General features: G+C 35.1%; 1 protein-coding gene and 1 long non-coding RNA gene across 2 annotated transcripts; one reads left to right on the top strand and one right to left on the bottom strand.

Moving 5' to 3' along the window:
• Nucleotides 1-296: 296 nt before the first annotated feature.
• LOC132300525 (uncharacterized) lies at nucleotides 297-15986 on the bottom strand. The gene is made up of 6 exons (XR_009480473.1): nucleotides 15892-15986; nucleotides 15631-15763; nucleotides 11997-12886; nucleotides 6369-7268; nucleotides 5951-6149; nucleotides 297-5817 (listed from the first exon to the last, which is right to left on the bottom strand). It is a non-coding gene; the product is annotated as an uncharacterized LOC132300525 (long non-coding RNA).
• A 920-nt stretch (nucleotides 15987-16906) lies between these two features.
• On the top strand, nucleotides 16907-17947 carry LOC132301600 (uncharacterized). Its single transcript, XM_059798841.1, has 2 exons — nucleotides 16907-17198; nucleotides 17337-17947. Exons 1-2 carry the CDS (start codon nucleotides 16907-16909, stop codon nucleotides 17945-17947), a joined length of 903 nt encoding a protein of 300 aa, XP_059654824.1.
• The last annotated feature ends 3088 nt before the right edge of the window (nucleotides 17948-21035 follow it).

The following is a 21035-nucleotide window of genomic DNA, read 5'->3' as shown; positions in this document are numbered from 1 at the left end:
TTTCATAATGAATGGGTCCTCTGTTTCACATTGAATTGAACTAGCATGAATAAACAAGTTTAAATGAAGGAGATACGGTAAAGACGACGACTTTTCCGACCTATTAATCATCGTTTCCAATTGAATTCAAATTATGCTAGGATTCTGACTCAATAATGATAACTACCTTTCCTATTTAATAATAATTACTTTTTGGGTAAATTGCACAACCCCCACTCCCCCCCCCCCCCCCCCCCCCCCCCAAAAAAGTTTGGGTTAAAGACACCCAGCTACAACTTAAGACACTGTTTGGACAATGACACCCCCCAAGTTCGCAAAATTGAACAATCACCCCCCAACTACCTTTGACATAAGGTAAAAGTCCCTTATTGCCCTTTTGACTTAGGAATTGACTTACAATTGACCCATTGGAATGTTAAATTACCCATTTAACCTTCTAACTACTCATCACTACACAGAATACATACGTGTGTGTGTATATATATATATATATCATCTCCTTCTCTTACACATATACATATATATATATATATATAGAGAGAGAGAGAGAGAATGGGGGAGGAAAATGTAACCATGTATCAATTATGTCACACTCGTTTGGTTACATTTATGTTGAAATTAAACAAAAATAGGTCAGTTTTGTAGAATGGAAATGGAAGGAAAATAAAAGAATGGTAATGGAAGAAAATAAAAAAAATGTCTTTGATAGGAAATGTTGGATGGAAAGGAAAGAGAACAATTTGGAGGGATAAAATGATGCATAAATAGTAGCTTTTGTTATCCTCCCAAAGTGGGAGGAAATGGAAGGAAAGGGAAGGAAAAACTAACATTTTTAATGAAACTTTGTTAATACCAAATTTGCCTTAATTTTTATAATAGAAAATTCTATGAAAAAGGGTATGGTTGTAAATTCATTACAATAGCTTTCATTCATTTCTTTCCCCAAACATGATCACTATCATTTCCTTTCTTTTCCTTTATTAATCAACCAAACATGACAAGTAATTAACACTATCATGTCCTTTCCTTTCTCTTTTTTTCCTTCCAAACTAATGTTATCCTTTCTTTTCTTTTCCACTATACCAAACATAGCCTTAATGTTCAACTAACATGTGACGTTTCGCAATTTTTCATTTTTCGGGCATTTTTCAAACTTTTGAATTAATTTATTTTCTCGCCTCGTTTTGTGTGCCACCCCCCGGTTAGCATGCCACGTAAGTTCCAAGTGTGGTTTGGGACATTTCTTTGAATTTAGAGCTCTTAGAAATGCATTTCTAGTCTTTTTCCCATTTTTCGGATTTTTGGTCTGGGAGGTCCCGTATGAGTCCCGCACTTGGATTTTTGGTGCTCGGGGCTACATTTCGAGATCATTATATTTCATATATCATTATTTGTAGTGTATCGACGTGGTTGTGTGTTTTATTATATATTTGTGGCATGTTTAATGTATGCATATGCATAAAGGGGCGAAATGTGTTGAGGTAGTGGTTCCTAAAGCCCACAACCTTTGGTTTTTTGTGAGTTAATTCTCTTCTTCTTTACTCTTCTTCTTGAGGTAAGGGTTCCTTAAGCCAACAACCTTTGGTTTTTGTGAATTAATTCTCTTATATTTGTATTATAGAATATATCATGCCCAAAATTGTGATTTTAAGGCATGATATTATGTTTTATGTGATGAAATGTGTTGAATTACATGCTTATGTGAGCTATTGTGAAGATATATGCTTGATTGATATTACTACATGCTTTACATGCTTAAAATGTCATGGTTGAGAAATTGATAGCATGATAATTGTTGTATTAATTATCTCCAAAGCATGCAAATATGATTCTAGTTGATGTAAAAAAAAAATTCATATTGGCATGACGTTGAAATTCATAAAACATTCATGCATTGGCATTGGGTGAGTAATGGGACATTGATTTTCAAATGAAAATTGATTTTGGGAAAGGTTTTGAAAAGAAGTTTGCAAAAACCAGACGGCAAGGAGTCGCCTTATGTCCATGGGGTTAATGAAACCTAGAGGGAACGTACAGAGACTGCCCTATGTGTAGTTGAGTTACCTAGGTCCCAAATGACACTAAGGAGTTGTCTTAGGTTAGGAATCGTTAGTCAATTCTTCTCTCGTGATGCCGGGGAGTCGCCCCAGGCCAGGTTACATTAACGGTTTGGCGGTTGTTGTGTTGGTAAAGGTTTTGGAAATGGGGAGTGGGCATTGCATCGCATTGGCACTGCATATCATTGCATTGATTTTACTTGGATTTGTGTGACATGAATCATATTGATTATTCCTCTCCAAATTGAGCATGACCCCCTTTCTTTATTCCATTCTTTGCGTGTAATTCACGGGATCATTAAAGAGTGCGTTTTAGGCATCTACTGAGCTGTTGTGCTCACATACCATTTTCAAGTCACGGAAATGAGGTGGTGGATTATATTCCCCCATAAGCTTATAGAGGGACCTTTGATTTTTTTTTTGTAATCAATGTAATAATTGATGTTTTGAAGAAATGTAATGTACATGTATCTATTTTGCTATAAGCTTGTATAAGACCGGTATATGTATTCATCTTACAGATAGAAATAGTTTTGACCATCTTTGTATCTTTTGTGATCTCATTAGGATTTCTAGTCCTATGTAGGACCGTAGGGCCATGTTATGATGTAACCGGATTCATTTGACTATATATGACACACCAAGCTCGTTTAATGATTATATAGATACATGGATGTTTAATTGTGTTGTATGCGATAAAATTTATGTTTTTGAGACATATTTAGATCATGTTTAAGGTTGCAAATGGACCAATAAGGGCGCCGGGGACTTAAACCATCGAAAACAGGCCTTAAAGGCTAAGGAAGCACAAACCGGTAGACGTGTGGAAGCCTAGGCGTCAACCGGTATCTCGACAGAACCATATTTCATGTGCAGAGCCAAACCGATCGACACGTCGACCGAAAGGCATGAACCGGTCAACGTGTAACTTGCACACGTCGACCGATTCCTGCTACTTCCCCATTTGTTGTTCTTTTCCCATTTTGTCCAATCCCGACCTACTTCATGACACTAAGATGTACTACAAAGACAGGGAATGCATTCTAATTATACTTCAACCTTGGAAATGATCGTATTGCCCTTAGATGACTTCGGGTTCGATTAAGGACCCGGTTAATGATTCGGACCCTCAAGTTCGAATCGTTACATAACAGTGATGTCAGGTATAGCAAAACTATGACATTTGAATATTTGTATAAAGTTACATAATTTTAAATTTTTTCTTTGAATTGTGAGTTTTTTTTTTTTTTTTTTTTCAATCCGTTTTATATTAAATTTATAAATTTTATTTTGATGTTTAACTTCTAATAAAACCAATGTTAAGTATTTAAGACGAGTGCAACACAACATTTCCCCGACCGTGGAGTACTCATTATACAATTTGAAATCCATGTTATTATTCTTCAACAAAGAAATATGTGAAGAAAAATTAAATTTCTCAATAGTTTAATCTCAACTTTGTTGTTTAATTAAGTTTTTTTTTTCCTAGTTAGTACTCACGCACCTATGCCTTTACTAATGCTTGCAGAAGACATGACTGGAAGTTCATGTGAATATTTTTCAGGAATTAAGCTTATAACTCTATTTTTGAAGTCTAACATAAGACTTTATTTGTGCTTTTCTTTCAAAAATTGTATTAAAAAAATTAGGACAATTCCTAGAAAAACATCTATTGTATATGTATAAGAGAAGGAGATGATACGTACATACATATATATATATATACATATCTATATGGATTCTGTATAGCGATGGAGATGTTACTTTGGTAGATTAAAAATAGTTAGAAGGTTAAATGGGTAATTCAACATTCCAATGGGTCAATTGATAAGTAAAAGGGCAATAAAGTAATTTCACTTTGTGCCAAAGGTAGTTAGGGTGTAATTGTTCAATTTTGCAAATCTAGAGGGTGTCATTATCCAAACAGTGTCCAAGTTGTAGCTAGGTGTCTTTAACCTAAGCCTGGGGTGTGAGTGCAATTTACCCTTACTTTTTTTCTCTCTTTGTTATATACTAAATTCTCTAAAGGAAATTGCTTTCACACTAAACACATTGCCATATCATTAGCTACACCATTGGCCACCTAATTCGAGTTATTTTTGTGAATAATTTGTGATGTTTAGCATTTTCCCAAAAAATTATTAGATATGGTTATCAATTACTAATAGTTCAGTTCAATTTAAACCTACATTGAACTAGTTGACTGGTTGGTTTTTTTTTTTTTTTTTTTTTTTTTTTTAACAAAATAAATGTAAACCCAAACCCTAACAAAATTTATTCCCGAAGACAGAGAGAGAGAGAGAATGGAGGCGGCGATTCTGCAAACCACTTGTAGGTTCACACAGATGAAGGCAACGGATTTCACAACTTTATATCAATCAATCGGAGCAAGAAACGGATTACTGGATCTTCAAAGAAACCTCCGTATCAAGAGAGGTATATTTGTTGTCCAGATTTGTTTAAATCGTATATCAATATATAACTGTTTTTTTTATTATGAAATTGTGCATTTTGTCCAGACCTGTTTGAATCGTATCTAAAGAATCAATAGATAACTGCTCCTTTTTTAATGAAATTTTGTGATTCAAGACAAAGTACTTTCGTACATTTTGTGCGTATGTGCCATTGATCTGATTATTTAACTTGGTCTCTGAATCTGTGCTCACTAATATAAATAAATGTGTTTGAATTGATCTGAATTTGCATAATTGTTAACTCATCTAATTACTTTAGATTCATTTTAATTTTCAGGGATGATACCTTGGAAAGGGATCAGCATTCAAAAGGGCAAAAATCATCTGCTTGGTAGTTTTATACCAACTTAATGTTCCAACTTATATTTTATATACACAATTTATAATGAACAATGTTATGAATGCAGGAAATTCCAAGTTAACCATGAAAGCCAAAAAGGATGATAATGATGAGGATAATGGAAAAAAGAGTGATAATAAGGATGCTAACAAGAAAAAGAGGGCCGATAAGGATATGATTCCTGGAAGAGAGGGGATAGATATATCAATAATTTATGTCAATGTATTCTAAGCACCTTTTCTTTTACAGATCTTGTGTTGCTCTTGCAACTGTTACCCTTTGTCTTTCTAACCTGGAAACTCAGAAAGCCAGCAGAAATTCCTGCACCTCCAGTTACTGTGGTAATGACTGAACAACGAGTGAAGGAAATTGCCCCCCTCATCATTTCTAATCAGAAAAAGGATCGAAGCAATTGATCAGAAGCATATAAGCTGGTGAGGATTTAATATAATTAAACTTTTACTCTCATAACTACGTACTTTTCTGCCGTGCATTTCAATAATAACTCATCAAGTGATGAGAAGAAGCTACATAAGCTGATTACTGATGGGATTTAAAAAGATAGAAACTTGTACTGTCATAGCTATTACTCTACTTTTCAAGTGATGAGAAGCTTATGCTTTCCCTAATTTCCATTCTGTGCTTTTCAAACCTAATATTATCATAGATAGGTTTTGATACAGGACATACATGACATAATATAAAAAATAAAAAAAAAACAGCTCACTAGGATAGAGGATTCTCTACCCATATTAAACTAGTAAAGAACTTTGTCAAGGTATTGCCATGCAGTACCTGGGGTGGAACATCCCCACCCGGATGTTACTTTGCCCAAATCCCTGGATGGGAGACCAACAGGTCATCAGCCCTGTTGTGCTCTTTATTGGAGTTTCTCTGTAAATTCCAAGAAAATCTATCCTATGTTGTGCTCTTTATTGAAGTTTCTCTGCAAATTTCAAGAAAATCTATCCTATCTTTAGGTTTACTTGTATCTTTAAAAAAGAAAAACAATCAAGCTCAACAAATAAAATCTTTCCAGTAGGGGGAGCACCTCTATAGAACCTACCAAAAGAAATTACCTTATAAACTTGTGGAAGCAACAGCTACCATGCTCTGGAAAAACTCTCGGCTTGTGAAACCTCTGCTGATGGAAAAGGAGCCTTTTATTTCCAATTCACCAACCCTGCAGCTGCCTCCTCTGTCCTCTCTAAGGGACCATGGTCCATCTCAGGCAACCAACTCAGCTTGAGGAAATGGAGCGATGGGCCAGCTGATAGCCTGCAAGAAACATCATTTTCTACTTGGGTTAGGTTCTACATCATTCCTTCGCAATTTCTGGACCTCAAATGGACTGAGTTACATTGCAAGTGGGATTGGAACACCACTTTATGCTGATGATGATAATCAGTCAAAAAAAACAAAGAAAAAAAAATTTTGAAGTTTGCTAGAACATGTGTTTAGATTGACAAGAAAGGGAAATTAACTGACTAAATTCACCTCAAGAGCAAGGACAACAAGATCACAGAAATCAGAGTGGAGTACCAATCGCTCCCTAAGGACTGTCACTCTTGCTCATACCTGAACCATTCAGAATCAAACTAGCCTCTCATTCAACCCCCTGAGCCCTCAACCCTTGCAACTGACGCTCCCAGCCCCAAACTTTACCATCACCATGCAAATGATGATGCCCATCCCAACCATGAAGGTCAAACCAACATTCTGACTGGCAGGTGGGGTCACCTACAAGAAAAGCCCTCTCAAGCAAAATCAAGAGGAATTAATCCATCTATGCACAATAGTGATTCTAGAGACATGAACAGGTACCATAGTCTTAGCCCTACCAGATCTTGTCCTATCAACCCTCCCTCTCAACCTACTGTGTCACCTCTCGTTCCCACACCACACCCTCAAGCCCCAAAAAACCAGCAAACCACCACAGAGTTGCCCTGCTGTCTCACCATCTAACACTATCACTGCCTCCATCCCCCCATTTCCATTATGCCAATTTCCCAAGTCCAAGAAAACCAGAACAGAACTCACCAGCCACAAACTTCTTATTGACCTCTCTCCATTCAAACCACACATGTTCCAGTCAGTCCAAACCAATAATATTTCCCCTACCCAAGCCAATGACATGTCAGTTGTCCCAGAAAGCAAAGGTAAATCCAATGATGATGCTCAATGCATTCCCACTGCCCATGTTCCAAATGATGACCTTCAGAACAAGATGGAAACCAGCTCCAATGGAATCACTTCTGATGATTTCACCCTGACAGCAAGCACAGCCAGTAATATCCAGAAACTCAAAGCAAAGGGCAAAACGAAAAAGGGACTGGAGTCTTGAAGTGCTCAATTCCGGTGACTAGTTGGCTCCAGCTCCGTAACATCCTTCCATTCCTGCCAAGATTACGATTACCACATGAAACATTAGATGGCTTAATGCTCCCTCTAAACAACAAAAAGTTGAGGATCTCATATGTGATCAAAAGGTTAACATAGTGGCCATCTTAGAGACAAAAGTGAACATTTCCAATTCTGACCAAATTCAAATGTTTATAACAAATTCCTGGCCCTTTGAGCATAACTATTCCTTCTCCCCTCTAGGTAGGATTTGGATCATGTGGAATCCAAACAAAGTCTCGATTAGGGTTACCCATACCACTAAGTTCCACTAACCAAGTAATCCACAAAGTCTCACATGGGTATGTGCACGCTCCCCCATTTCCTGGGGATATTATTTAAGAGAAAGGATATTCAAATTATTTCTATAGTGGTAATCTGACTTAAATCTTAACTTTTAGGTATAGGGTCAAAAGTAAACTGCAATAAAATTACAGAAAGCTGCCAAATTCTACCTCAAATCAGCTGCTGAATTGCAGCCATAGTAAATGGCAGCAATCAAGTAAGATATGATCTTTATAAAAGATAGAACACCAAGTATTGAACACTTTCATTGAGAGAAATATTACATAAAAGGTTGAGAGAGACAGAGCTGCGGAGAGGGGGGGGGAAAAAAAACAAAGACCACTTGTGCCGGGTCTACACAAATTGCTACCTTTTATATATTTAATCATGTTAGCATGTGGAAAAATATGTTTGCTTTAAAAAACAACTTCTGACGTGTTTACTACTCTATATATGTGTAATTAAGTTCTCTAAAACTATTATAACAGATTTGATGTAGAGATTTTTATGGATGTCAAATATAATGATAAAAAATGAAAACTGTTAAGAGACATGTTGATTTCCAGTTGGGAAAAGGTAGTTGACCTTGAAATCGCGGAAGCCTAGTGTGACGAAATGTTGAGTGGGTCGAATGCCACCACCTCTAGAGAGGCACAGTAACACCCTTGAGGGGCGCATAGGGCTGCAACGACTGGAATTGAAACACTCAAAATGCATTGCCCGGTTGGTGATACATGATCTCTTGTTTCTTGATTAATGTTCTATGACATAGAACTGAAAGTTGTGATTGTTAGATTACTTATTGTCTCATGAAATCTTGATAAACTTGGCACTATGATTGGTATGGATTTCTGATTCACTAAACTGTTTGATTCTTCAATTATTTATATTATTAAAGATTTTAAAAAGTATAGTACCATGATTTTGTTTCTTCCCATGTTTGATATATCTTGCTTATAGAGTAGTAGCAAATCTTCCTACCGGCTGTCACGCTCACTCTTTTATACAATTTTCAGATTATGATGCTAAAGGAAACCAAAGAAAGGAGGGCTATTAGTTGGAGAAAGGGTTACGAGATGTTGGCTTTAGGACTTGCATTACAAATTTCTATTATGTTTTTGCAATTAATAAAGTTCAGACTCTAGACCATTTGAAGAAATTATGTGAGTGGTTTGATTTCTGTAAGCTTGGGGACTACTGTAGTTTTATTTAAATATTTGAAATTGTGGAGTTGTTTGTGATATAATGACTGATAGTAAACATATGTTTAACTTTGTGGCATTAACATACATATTTTCAATAACACTCCATGCTTTGGATTTTGGATTTTGAGATTGATTCAGATTTTAGGGCTTTTCAAGTTTTCGGGTGTGACACTGTTCATTCTTTTTCTCATTCTATTTCCCCTTGGCTCTGCCTTGATGACTTCAATTCTATTGCTGATACCAATGAGAGTCATGGTGGCAGAGCTAGATGGAATCAAGCAGCGCTTGATTTCAAAAATGGTTTACAAGCTGCTGAACTTGATGGCCTTAAATTCAATGGTATTCTCCATACCTGGAATAACAAGAGTGAGGGTCCAGCATGCATTGCAAGGCCCTTGTTAACCCCCAATGGAACTCTATCTTCCCTCTCTCTGAATGTTCCTTTCTCCCTCAAGTAATATCTGGTCACAGCCCTATTGTTGTTAAACTGCAGAGTCTTTTTCCTAGAAGAGCCACTCCCTTTAGTTTCTTCAATGCATGGAGCAGCCATGCTCACTTCATTCCTACAGTTGAGAAAACTATTATCAAAGGCACTTCCATGTATCAAGTCTCTCAAAAGCTTAAGTTGCTAAAGCATGATCTAAAAAAACAATTGTAGAAGAGAGTTCTCTGATTTGTCTAACAAAGCGACTGCCTCTAAAGCATGAATTGGACAAATGCCAATTTGACCTTGACAAGGAGCCTTCCAACTCCTCTCTGAGACTTAAGGAGAGACTTCTACTAAACTCTTAAGCAAATTAGTTAATGTTGAGGAGAACATCCTGAAGCAAAAAATCAAGGATCAATTGGCTCAAATTAGGGGATGCCAACTCTGCCTTCTGCAGATATATCAGCTCCAGGCTGAACAAGAAAAAAAATCACTTGTTTCGCAAACAGTCAAGGAGCTCAGATCACTGATCCTCTTGCAATCCAGCATGAAGTTATTGAGCACTTACAGAACCTACTGGGAAACTCTCCTCCTTGCCCAGGAAGTGCTGCTCTCCCTTTTCATCACCAAGACCATTCCCCCTAACCTCCTTTAGTCCTTCACATCCATTCCCACTGACCATGAGATTGTCCAGTGTATGCACTCTTTCAACCAAGACAAAGCCCCAGACCCTGATGGCTTCAATGGGCATTTCTTTCAAAAGTCCTAGTGTGTTATTGGTCATTCCATTGTTAAAGCCATCAGAGACTCTTTTTTTTTCCTCAATGGAAAACTACTGAAAGAAATCAACTCATCTTACATCTCACTTGTTCCCAAATGCCCTAACCCTACCTCTCTTAATGACTTTAGACCAATATCCTGTTGCAACATTATTTATAAATGCACTTCCAAATTAATTGCTAGGAAAATTCAGATTGCTCTACCTCATCTCATTGACCACACTCAGATTGCCTTTGTGCAAGACAGGAAAATTAGTGATAGTGTTTTGCTTACACATGAACTTCTCCATGGTTACCACAAGCATGCATTCTCTCCTAAATGTGCTATGAAGGTTGACATCGAAAAAACATTTGCCAGTGTTGTGTAGGACTTCATTCTTGACACTCCACTCTCTTGGGATTCCCTACTGGTCTTATTTCTTGGGTGAAAGCTTGTTTTACCTCTCCTTCCTACATATCTCTTAATTGTTAGTTCAATGGTTACTTAAAAGGACTTAAGGAATCATACAAAGGGGACCCTCTCTCCCCATTTCTGTTTCTCATCCATTGTAAACATAATAGAAGTGTACTGAAGCTGGTTTTTTTTTCTAATTTTCATATAAAGTAAATAACTTTTACTTTTATAACTCACACACCAAAAACTTTTCCTGATCGACTATATCATCAACTCATAGAAGAGCAGGTAGCAGCAGTTTTTGGAAAAAGTGATTATACCTATTTGTGGGTCTTTTTGTTGGGTATTGTGTTAATTGTCACACCTAAAGTCCTGCAAAATGTCCCAATACAGAGCTGTGCTTCAACACAAAACTGAAAATCATCAAGTGAAAACATTCGGGAATGAGGAAAAAGGGCATGTGCACACAGAATGCATTATTTAGGCAATCCATGATAATTGAATCTTCTTCCAAGTTTTAAAAAAAAGGAAAAACAAAATTAGCAGTAAGTATTATCTTTTTATACATAAAAATTAATAAACATTATTTTATTAGCTATAGTTTTAGTTTTCCTTCATTTTTATGATAATTTTAATTTTAACAACATTTTTGTTATTATAAGTGTCAATTAATTGGTCTATACTTAGAAACCCCTGCACTTTTCGGCTCAATGACAGGACCCTTTATTTGGTCTATTATCTGGGAATATACTTGGTAGTCCTTGGTAATTCAATCTAATCAAAACAAAGCAAATTTACCATGTACACAAGAGTATCCTCTTGTCTAGCATTTCAGAAATTCCAAGATATGCCTAAATATATAGTCAAGTGTTCCAAATTCTATATGTATTTGAAAATACAATATCTATATCAATGCTCCAAAATATAGCTACAAAGTTTTTTCTTCGTAAATTTGTGAAAGGTAAGTGTTGAAGGCAACAAGAAGGTCGAGGCAGATATCAGTCTGCTATTTTTTTCTTGTGTTATTCCTCTTTAGTAGTCTTAATGAATGATTCACAAACATTCATTCATGCAAAACAACATCAATTTTAAGGCAAGGTTTGTATTAATCAGTATAAAAAAGTGGAAACATGCACTGTTTTTTCGTTATACCAACACAAACTGAATCATATGAATGATATAGTGAAAAAAAATTAAACTAAATTTTAAGTGCTGAAGTTTAAGTGGTAAATAAAAGGTAAGTTCTTATTTTTTTGAAATCTTTTTGAATATTATGCGCTCTCATTTTTTTTTACTTTAATAATTGTTTTTGTGTGTGTGTGTATATTTATATATTCTGGACAGGCTTGGATTAAATACTTCGAATTAATTGGGTTATTCTGCCCACCTGCTCTTGGGCCTAGTAAAATAATCTGCAAACTATGGGCCTAGTAAAATAATCTACAAACTATTGAAAATGGCCACAAAAGAAAATAAATGATTCATGGCCTCGAATATGGATTTAACAGTTGTAAATATCTCTATAACCTGATTATATATATATATATATATATACTGTAAATTTGAACTTCTTATGCAAAAAAGGAAAGGAAAAAAAAAAAATTGAAGATGCTTCCTTCAAACTAATTTGCGTACCCAGAAACGCCATCAGCAACAGCAATGACTCCTCCATTGCAGCTGCTCACAAAGAAAACATATTGCCCACCTCTGTCAACCCTAAAAAACAAAGAGTTATAGAATGTGGAAAATTTAAAATTAAAAATTGACATTTGGCAAATTCGTAGTGGCACTAAACTTAATTACCAAAAAATAGTAAAAGCACTAGACTTAGATTCTAGAAATGAGAAGATAGACATAATGGCATACAAATCATAGATTAACCAGTGATTTGAAAGAATGAAATAACTTTATGGGGTGTCGAATGAGGTGAGTTCCACAAAAGTACACCTATGGTCTGGACCAAAGCAAAATAAATCAACTACACATTAATCCAAATGTCTTTACAAATAATAATCCAGTAATCCCAAATTATTGTGATATCAAGAACCCAGGAGACTAACTAATTGGTTACCAAGATTATCTTTTTCTTACATAACCTTTATGTCAATTTGGTGTATGTATATGAAATGAACACCTACAACAACTTCAAAGCAAAGGAAGGCAATAAAATTGAGTATTCAAACTTAACTAAGGGAATTGAATTCCGATGTAACAGAGCAATGAAATGTCCTTGCCTTTGTAAATGACTCTTTATTTGGAAAGTTGGGAGAGAAAAAGAATGGGAGAGCCGGTGAGAGCGAGAAATGGAAAGCCTGGAAATGGGGATGGCCATTTCCCGCTTCCACTCTCTATACATACACACTAACAGTTTCGTTGGATGTTTGCTGGTTTGTTGTTGGATGTTAGCTGGTTTGTTGTTCTGTTGGAGAATCGGGCCGCATCAGAACCATGTGGCTTGATACCATCTTTCTTGTACAATCTTTTGCAGGATGCATTCCCCATTGGAATGCCTTATAAAATCTTACCTATCAAAAAAAATACATATTTATTAGTATTCACGCACGCGCGCGCGCGCGCACACACACACACACACACATATATATATGTGTGAATATAAGATATTGATATATATATATATATATATATATGCAAAACAATAATAATTTTTTAGGTAAGGTGTGTTTTAATCAGTAAAAAAAGTGGAAATAATCTCTGTTTTTTTGTTTGACTATCAAATATATGATATTTATATAATATAATTAAAATTTTAAGAACAAAATTTTAATAGCGGAAGTTTTTAAGTAGTAATTAATAATAACATATTCTATTTTTGAAATCTTTTTGAATTTTAAGCGCACTCTTTTTTTTTCCCCCGGATTAATTGGGTTAAGCTTTTTTTATATATTAGCTAGAAGAACATTTTCTAACTGGCTTCTGATCTTCTAGCCATTTTTAACTCTCGTATGTATTCAAAATGTATGCTGACCAGAGGAGGTCGAAGTTCTAATTTCCTCAACCCATCTTTGTAATCTAACCAACATGAATCTAGAAAAGAAAATAGAAATTATTTTATAAAAAAAATGGTGAACAAAATTCTAAACATTTTGAAAATTACCAATAAAATGGAATATACAAAAAACTTCATAAAGATCCAAAACTAGATCTTGTATGAATGATTTTGCTTGTTTCTTAAGACTTGACTGGATCTACCCCGTAGGAGTTGGGGGCAGCTGGATAAATCCATTTCTGAAAAAAGTCTCCAACTTTTTTATTTCCCACATCTATTCCATAAAATGAAGAATAGAATTCAATAAACAAAAAGAAATCAACGAATTGAAAGGAATATATATACACACACAAATGCATAAAGCAAAACTCAGTTTCATCCAGAACAAAAAAAAGTATACAAAGGGATCGATAAGTGGAAGTCATAGAAACTACCGATGTTGTTACATGTTTTATAAAAATAAAAAAAATAGTTACATATTTTGTAAAAGAACCTAAATCAAACACTACCAACGTTGTTACATGTGTTTATGAAATGTTGTTACATATTTTATAAGAGAACCTAAATCAAACACTACCGGCGTTACTGCATGTGTTATGAAAAAATCGTTAAATATTTTTATAAAAGAGCCTAACTCAAACACTACCGATATTGTTGCATGTCCTATGAAACTGGGCTTGAATGCCATTTTCTGAGCATACAGATTAAGTCAAAGCAGAAGTTTGGATTGCTCATCTGACAAATATTTCTAACTTGCTTACTGAATCTATCAGGTAGAGTTGTTGATCATATCAAGCTCGATTCTCAAACTCCATCGAATCCTGCAAATCAATAGTTCAACGAACCCACTATTTCTTCGTCATCAGCCAAAACTGCGACTAGCTGTGAACCTCCCTTGACACCCCCACCTTGGCCCTAAAGTTTGTATTGGAATCCCTTTTTTTGTTCTTTTCCAATCTCTTTGACATATGAACATCGTTGGTACTCCTCAACCAGTACTATGTACTGAGATGAGAATTCAGGCTGAACTATCAGCATTTGGCATCGAGTAACATTAGTGCCATTGAGTTCACTTGGGACATCCTAACCGCAAGCGCTTACGAAGGCAAAGCAAAGGCACCCCACTTGGCTTCAAATGACTTTCTTTCCTCCAAAAGCCATTATTTCCGTGGATTATTAACCTAAATCATACACTAACGGCATTGTTGCATGTGTTATGGAAAAATGTTTACATACTTCATAAAAGAACGTACATTAGACACTAACGGCGTTGTTGCATGTGCTATGAAAAAATGTTTACATACTTCATAAACGAACGTACATTAGACACTAACAGCGTTGTTGCATGTGCTATGAATATATGTTTACATACTTCATAAAAGAACTTACATTAGACACTAATGGCGTTGTTGCATGTTCTATGAAAATGTTTACATACTTCATAAAAGAACGTACATTAGACACTGACGGCGTTGTTGCATGTGCTATGAAAAAATGTTCACGTAATGAAAGAACGCGCTTACGAAGGCAAAAGCAAAGGCACCCCACTTGGCTTTGAATGAATTTGTTTGCTTGGATTATTAACCTAAATCAGACACTACCGGTGTTGCTGCATGTTTTATGAAAAAATATTTACATACTTTAACCTAGATCAGAGACTAATTGCTATGAAAAACATCTTAAAATCAGACACTAACAGCATAGTGACGCACCCATAGTGACGCACCCAGAAACTCACTAGCAATATTGAATTTTTTTAATAATTCCAGAGTACCTACGGGAGCGAAAGCGTCAAAGTTCAAATTTTTTGAAACCCGGAGCATCTGTATATTAAGTTTAAGTAAAATTATGTCTGTTCATGACATATATATTTTATATTTTTTTATTTATTTAAATTCATATGCAAATATATTCATTATTATTGATTCCTATATGTAATAAATAAGCTAACTTCGTGATTCATTTGTAATATTCTCCGATTGGGAAGTTTTTTGGTGGTATATTTTCAAACATGTATAATTAATTAATATATATATATATATATATATATATATATGGTAGTATAACAATGCCATACAACGCATAAATGTGTTCCATACTATTGGGACTCTAACAAATTCAATTATACAAAGTGAACAAATTCGAGAATTGCAAAAATTGAATTGCAAATTCGCGTGCAGAGCTTGAGAGCAAGGCCTCTTTGAACGAATTGTGTGACTTAGCATATAAACTCAGTTAAATATTTCTATAAAAGAACACTACCTTGCAACATGAACCGGAGAGGCCTCAGTTGATTGTGCACGAACAAAATACAAGTACAAAGGCAGAATGCCTCCTTGCTCAAAATCTGACACATACTTGATCCATTTTCTGAATCATGTTTCAAGCTTATTTCCTAAAATCAAGAATAGATTGAATAAACAAAAAGAAATAAAAAAGAACAATTAGAGAGATCTACCAGATCTCAGTATAGATCTGATCGCTAAATATGGAGTATTGAGTTTTACGGAGAAGGATTCAAACCTATTGTGTGAGAGAGAAGCAGGAATCCCAGGTTTTTAATTAGTCAGCGCTGGATTTCACCCTCCGGTTGAACAAAGTGCTTTATACAAAAATGAAAGACAAGAATGCGTCACCTTAAATAAATAAACAAATAAATAAATACGAACTATTCTTTTATTATTCTATACAGAGTGTACGTTATGTATAATGAAAGTGGAGCCCACAATAAATGTATGTCATCCATGACATCACCATGCAAAGCTTACAAAGGAAGATTTCAATTCCGGCTTCCATTAGAGCGCCTATATACATATGGGCATTCATGTACACAGCGAGGTGTGGGTGTTGGAATAAAACAAAAATTCCATTCTCTCTCTCTCTTTGGTTATCTCTGTCTCTCCGTCTCCTTTTATATATATATATATATATATATATATATATATATATATTCACATACACATATTTATTATACGCACAAACTATCCATATGAGATTTGAAAAAGAAAGCTTTCTCTCCCTCTTTTTATCCCAACTATATATCTATTTTGTAATATTAGTTTTGATAGCTTGTTGGGTTAGTTTGCTTTATCGGAGAAAATAATATTTCTGACTCCAAACGATAAAGAAATTTTAATTATGGATTATTGTTAGTAAAATAAAGTTGTTCACTTAAATGATATATATACTTACACTATGGTCGGTTCTACCACCTTTATTATTTAATAATTTACTAATTATAGTCGGTCTTATCACTTTTATTATTTAATATTTTATGGCTGGTTTTACCGCCTTTATTATTTAATAATTTATTTATAATGACAAGATTGACTATTATTGTTATTTAAATAATTTATATTATATTATTATTTCATTTTAATTCCATTTTATTTATATGCTAAATTATATTTTTATATTGTTGTCACATCTAGTTATTCTGAAAATGTCAAATTTGTCAAAGCTGAAATTCGTGACCCTGAATATTTCTAGCAAAAATTATTTATCTTGAATTCTGAATGCTCAGATCCATTTGGATGCCATGGGCGTTGGTGACACAATTAAAGAAGACAATGAGGCATCATTGCAAGATAAAGCAAAGGTCATAATTTTTCTCCGGCGCCATATTAGTGAGGAACTGAAAACTGAATACCTCACTGAAAGAGATCCACTTTGTTTGTGGAATAATTTGAAAGAAATATATGATCATCAAAAAACAGTCATCCTCCCAAAGGCCAGGGCTGATTGGCTGCAACTGAGGTTGCAAGATTTTAAAATTCTGACTGAATATAACTCTGCTCTATTCAAAATCAGCTCTACATTAAAATTATGTGGTGATACTGTTACTGATGAATTTTTGCTAGAAAAAACATTCACCATATTTCACGCCTCGAATGTACTCTTGCAACAACAATATTGAGAGCGTAGATTTAAAAAATATTCAGAGCTGATATCATGTTTGCTTGTGGCAGAGCAAAATAATAAGCTTTTGTTGAGAAACCACCAGTCTCGTCTAACTGGATCGACACCGATCCCTGAAACATATGTTGCCTCATCCCGTGGTTGTAGACACGGACGTGGACGTGGTCGTGGTGGTAGAAATGAATATAGTCGTGCTAAAAATAACTACCACAATAATGAATATGGTCGTGGTAGAAATCATTCTTATTATCATGAAGGATATCAATTCTCACATTTTCGCAATCAGAGATCCACACTATATCCTCAAAGGAAAGATTATAATGAAATGAGACAAGTAAAAGGGAATGATGTGGCTCAACCTTTCAAGGCTCATGATAATACTTGTTATCGGTGTGGCATGACAGGGCATTGGCAAAGTATTTGTCGTACACCAAAGCATCTGGCTGATCTTTACCAAGCCTTAATGAAAGAAAAGGGAAAACAAAATGAAATGAATTTCCTTGATCATGATGAGTCAGTTGACACCATAAATCTGGAAATGAATTTCATTAATCATGATGAGCCAGTTAACATCACCAATCTGGATGTATTAGATTTTTTTGATGATCGTGATGGAAGGATAGACTTCCTTATTGGTGATGGAAATGTCCACACCAGTTAATCTTATGTTTTTTTTCATATTCTATCTACTATGTTTCTATTTTCCTTGTATTAAAATTTTTATTTTTTAGTTTGTATCAAAGTTTCCTTTGTTATAAAAGTTTCTTTTCTGATAAAGAAATTTGCATGAATAGGAATGGATCTGACTAGTCCCAAAATAAATGGTGAAGATATATGTCTTGCAGATAATGGAACAACACATACAAATCTTCGAGATCAAAAATATTTTTCTCACCTAACTCTGACATATGCCAGTGTCAGTACCATATCAGGTCCCACCGACTTTATTGAAGGCTCCGGACGAGCTAACATCATTTTATCACATGGAACAAGATTACAAATCGATGATGCCTTATATTCTATAAGATCTCGGAGAAATCTGTTGAGTTTTAAAGATTTGCGTCCTAATGGGTATTATATTAAGACTGCAAATGAAAGAAATGTGGAATACCTCTACATTACTTCCATTACCTCAGGCAAGAAACTGATATTAGAAAAACTCCCTGTTTTCTCTTCTGGGTTATACTATACAACCATTAGAACAATTGAGTCAAAACTTTTTATGATCCATAAAAATCTTGTGACCCAAAACTTTTTATACTTTGGCATGATCAACTTGGTCACCTAGGGAGTACAATGATGCGTCAAATTATTGAAAATTCGCATGGTCACCCACTAAAGGATCAAAAAATCATCTTACCAAATAATCATCTATGCACCGCTTGCTCACAAGGTAAGTTGATTATCAGACCATCCCCTTCAAAAGTCATTGTTGAGTCTCCTCCATTTTTACAACGAATTCATGGGGATATATGTGGGCCAATTCATCCACCCTCTGGACCATTTCGTTATTTTATGGTCTTAATTGATGCATCAACACGATGGTCACATGTTTGTCTACTTTCTACTCGTAATGTTGCATTTGCTAAACTTCTTGCTCAAATCATCAAATTACGGGCACACTTTCTTGATTACCCAATTAAGACAATCCGTCTTGATAATGCTGTTGAATTTTCTTCTCAAGCTTTTGATGATTATTGCATGTCAGTTAGAATTAATGTTGAACATTCTGTTGCACACACTCATACTCAAAATGGTATGGCTGAATCTTTTATTAAAAGACTTCAGCTAATTGGTCGTTCTTTGCTTATGCGGACAAAATTACCTATTTCTGCCTAGGGTCATGCCATATTGCATGCTACATCATTAGTTTGTATATGACCAACTGCTTATCATAAGTACTCACCATTGCAACTTGTTTTTGGTCAACAACCAAATATCTCCCACATACGAGTTTTTGGTTGTGCTATATATGTTCCAATTGCACCACTCCAACGCACTAAAATGGGTTCTCAACGTTGATTTGGAATTTATGTTGATTTTGATTCTTCATCTATTATTAGATATCTTGAACCCCTGACAAGTGATGTCTTTAAAGCACAATTTGCTGACTGTCATTTTGATGAGACTGTTTTCCCACCATTAAGGGGAGAAAAGGCACATCAACAACGTGATCTTACTTGGAATGCCCTGGAATTGTCTCATTTTGATCCTCGTACAAACAAATGTGAACGAGAAGTTCAGAGGATTATTCACTTGCAAAATGTTGCAAATCAATTACCTGATACATTTACTGATACAAAGAAAGTGATAAAATCACATATACCAGTTGCAAATGTGCCAACACAAATTGTTGTCCCTGAGGAACCTTCTGTCAGTAATGCAGCAAATGCATCTAAAACACGCTTGAAGCGTGGTAGACCAGTCGGTGCAAAAGATATTATTCCTCGTAAGAGGAAATCACAAAGAAAAGCTGGCACTCCTGAAGAGGCCACAAAAAGAGTAACAGATATTATTGATCAATCTGAGATAATAGCTTTTGATAAAGCAGAGGCTCTTAATGAGTCTCAGGTACCTAAAAATGATGAAATCATAAATATTGATGAGGCAAAAGCAACAAATGATGATATGGCCCTTGATGAGGCACATGTCCTTGATAAGGCAAAGGTACCTGAAAATGATGAAATCTCATTAAATTATGAAACGAGATGGAATAGAAATGAAATTGTTGTCGACAACATATTCTCATATCTCGTTGCTCTTGATATTGAAAATGAGGATCTGGAACCTCAAAACGTCGAAGAATGTCGACGAAGAAATGATTGGCCAAAATAGAAAGAAACAATACAAATAGAGCTAAATTCATTAGTTAAATGTGAAGTATTTGGACCAGTAGTCCAAACACTTGATAGCGTTAATCCTGTTGGGTACAAATGGGCATTTGTTCGAAAGCGTAATGAGAAAAATGAAATCGTGAGATACAAAGCCCGACTTGTAGCTCAAGGTTTCTCACAAAGACCTGGTATTGATTCTGAGGAAACATACTCCCCTGTGATTGATGCAACTACTTTTAGATTCATAATACACTTGGCAGTCACAGAAAGATTGCATATGCATCTAATGGACGTGGTTACAACATATTTATATGGATCACTAGATAGTGATATTTATATGAAAATCCCAGAAGGATTTAAAATGCCTGAAACAAAACCACGTAATATGCACTCAATAAAATTATAACGATTCTTATATGGATTGAAGCAATCTAGACGAATGTGATATAATTGCCTTAGCGATTACTTACTCAAAGAAGGGTATGTGAACAGTCATATTTGTCCATGCATTTTTATTAACAAATCAGAATCTGGTTTTGTTATTGTTGCAGTATATGTTGATGATCTGAACCTTGTGGGAACATTGGACGAGATCGAAAAGACAGCCAATTATTTAAAGAAAGAATTTGAAATGAAAGATCTCGGAAAGACAAAATTCTGCCTTGGGCTACAGGTTGAACATTTTTCGAATGGTATTCTCATCCATCAATTAACATATACAGAAAAGATTCTGAAACGTTTTCATATGGATAAAGCCTATCCATTGAGCTGCCCAATGGTTGTCCGATCACTTGACATCAAGAAAGATCATTTTCGTCCTTGAGAAGATGATGAAGAACTCCTTGGTCCTGAAGTGCCCTATCTCAGTGCGATTGGTGCTCTTTTGTATCTTGCAAATTGCACAAGACCTGATAT

The sequence above is a fragment of the Cornus florida genome, unplaced genomic scaffold, assembly GCF_030987335.1.
Source record: "Cornus florida cultivar Cherokee Brave unplaced genomic scaffold, ASM3098733v1 CherokeeBrave_3.0.0_Hap2_Chr03, whole genome shotgun sequence".
NCBI classification, from domain to species: domain Eukaryota; kingdom Viridiplantae; phylum Streptophyta; class Magnoliopsida; order Cornales; family Cornaceae; genus Cornus; species Cornus florida.
Note: the sequence above shows the minus strand (reverse complement) of the source record. Positions and strands in the feature narration are given on the sequence as shown.

What these genes read in the sequence shown, in the direction of transcription:
- LOC132301600 (XM_059798841.1), top strand. Translation starts at nt 16,907, where the DNA reads ATGGGCGTTGGTGACACAATTAAAGAAGACAATGAGGCATCATTGCAA. An exon ending in CTCTACATTAAAATTATGTG is followed by an intron (nt 17,199 to 17,336) that starts GTGATACTGTTA and finishes TGCTTGTGGCAG; the next exon opens with AGCAAAATAATAAGCTTTTG.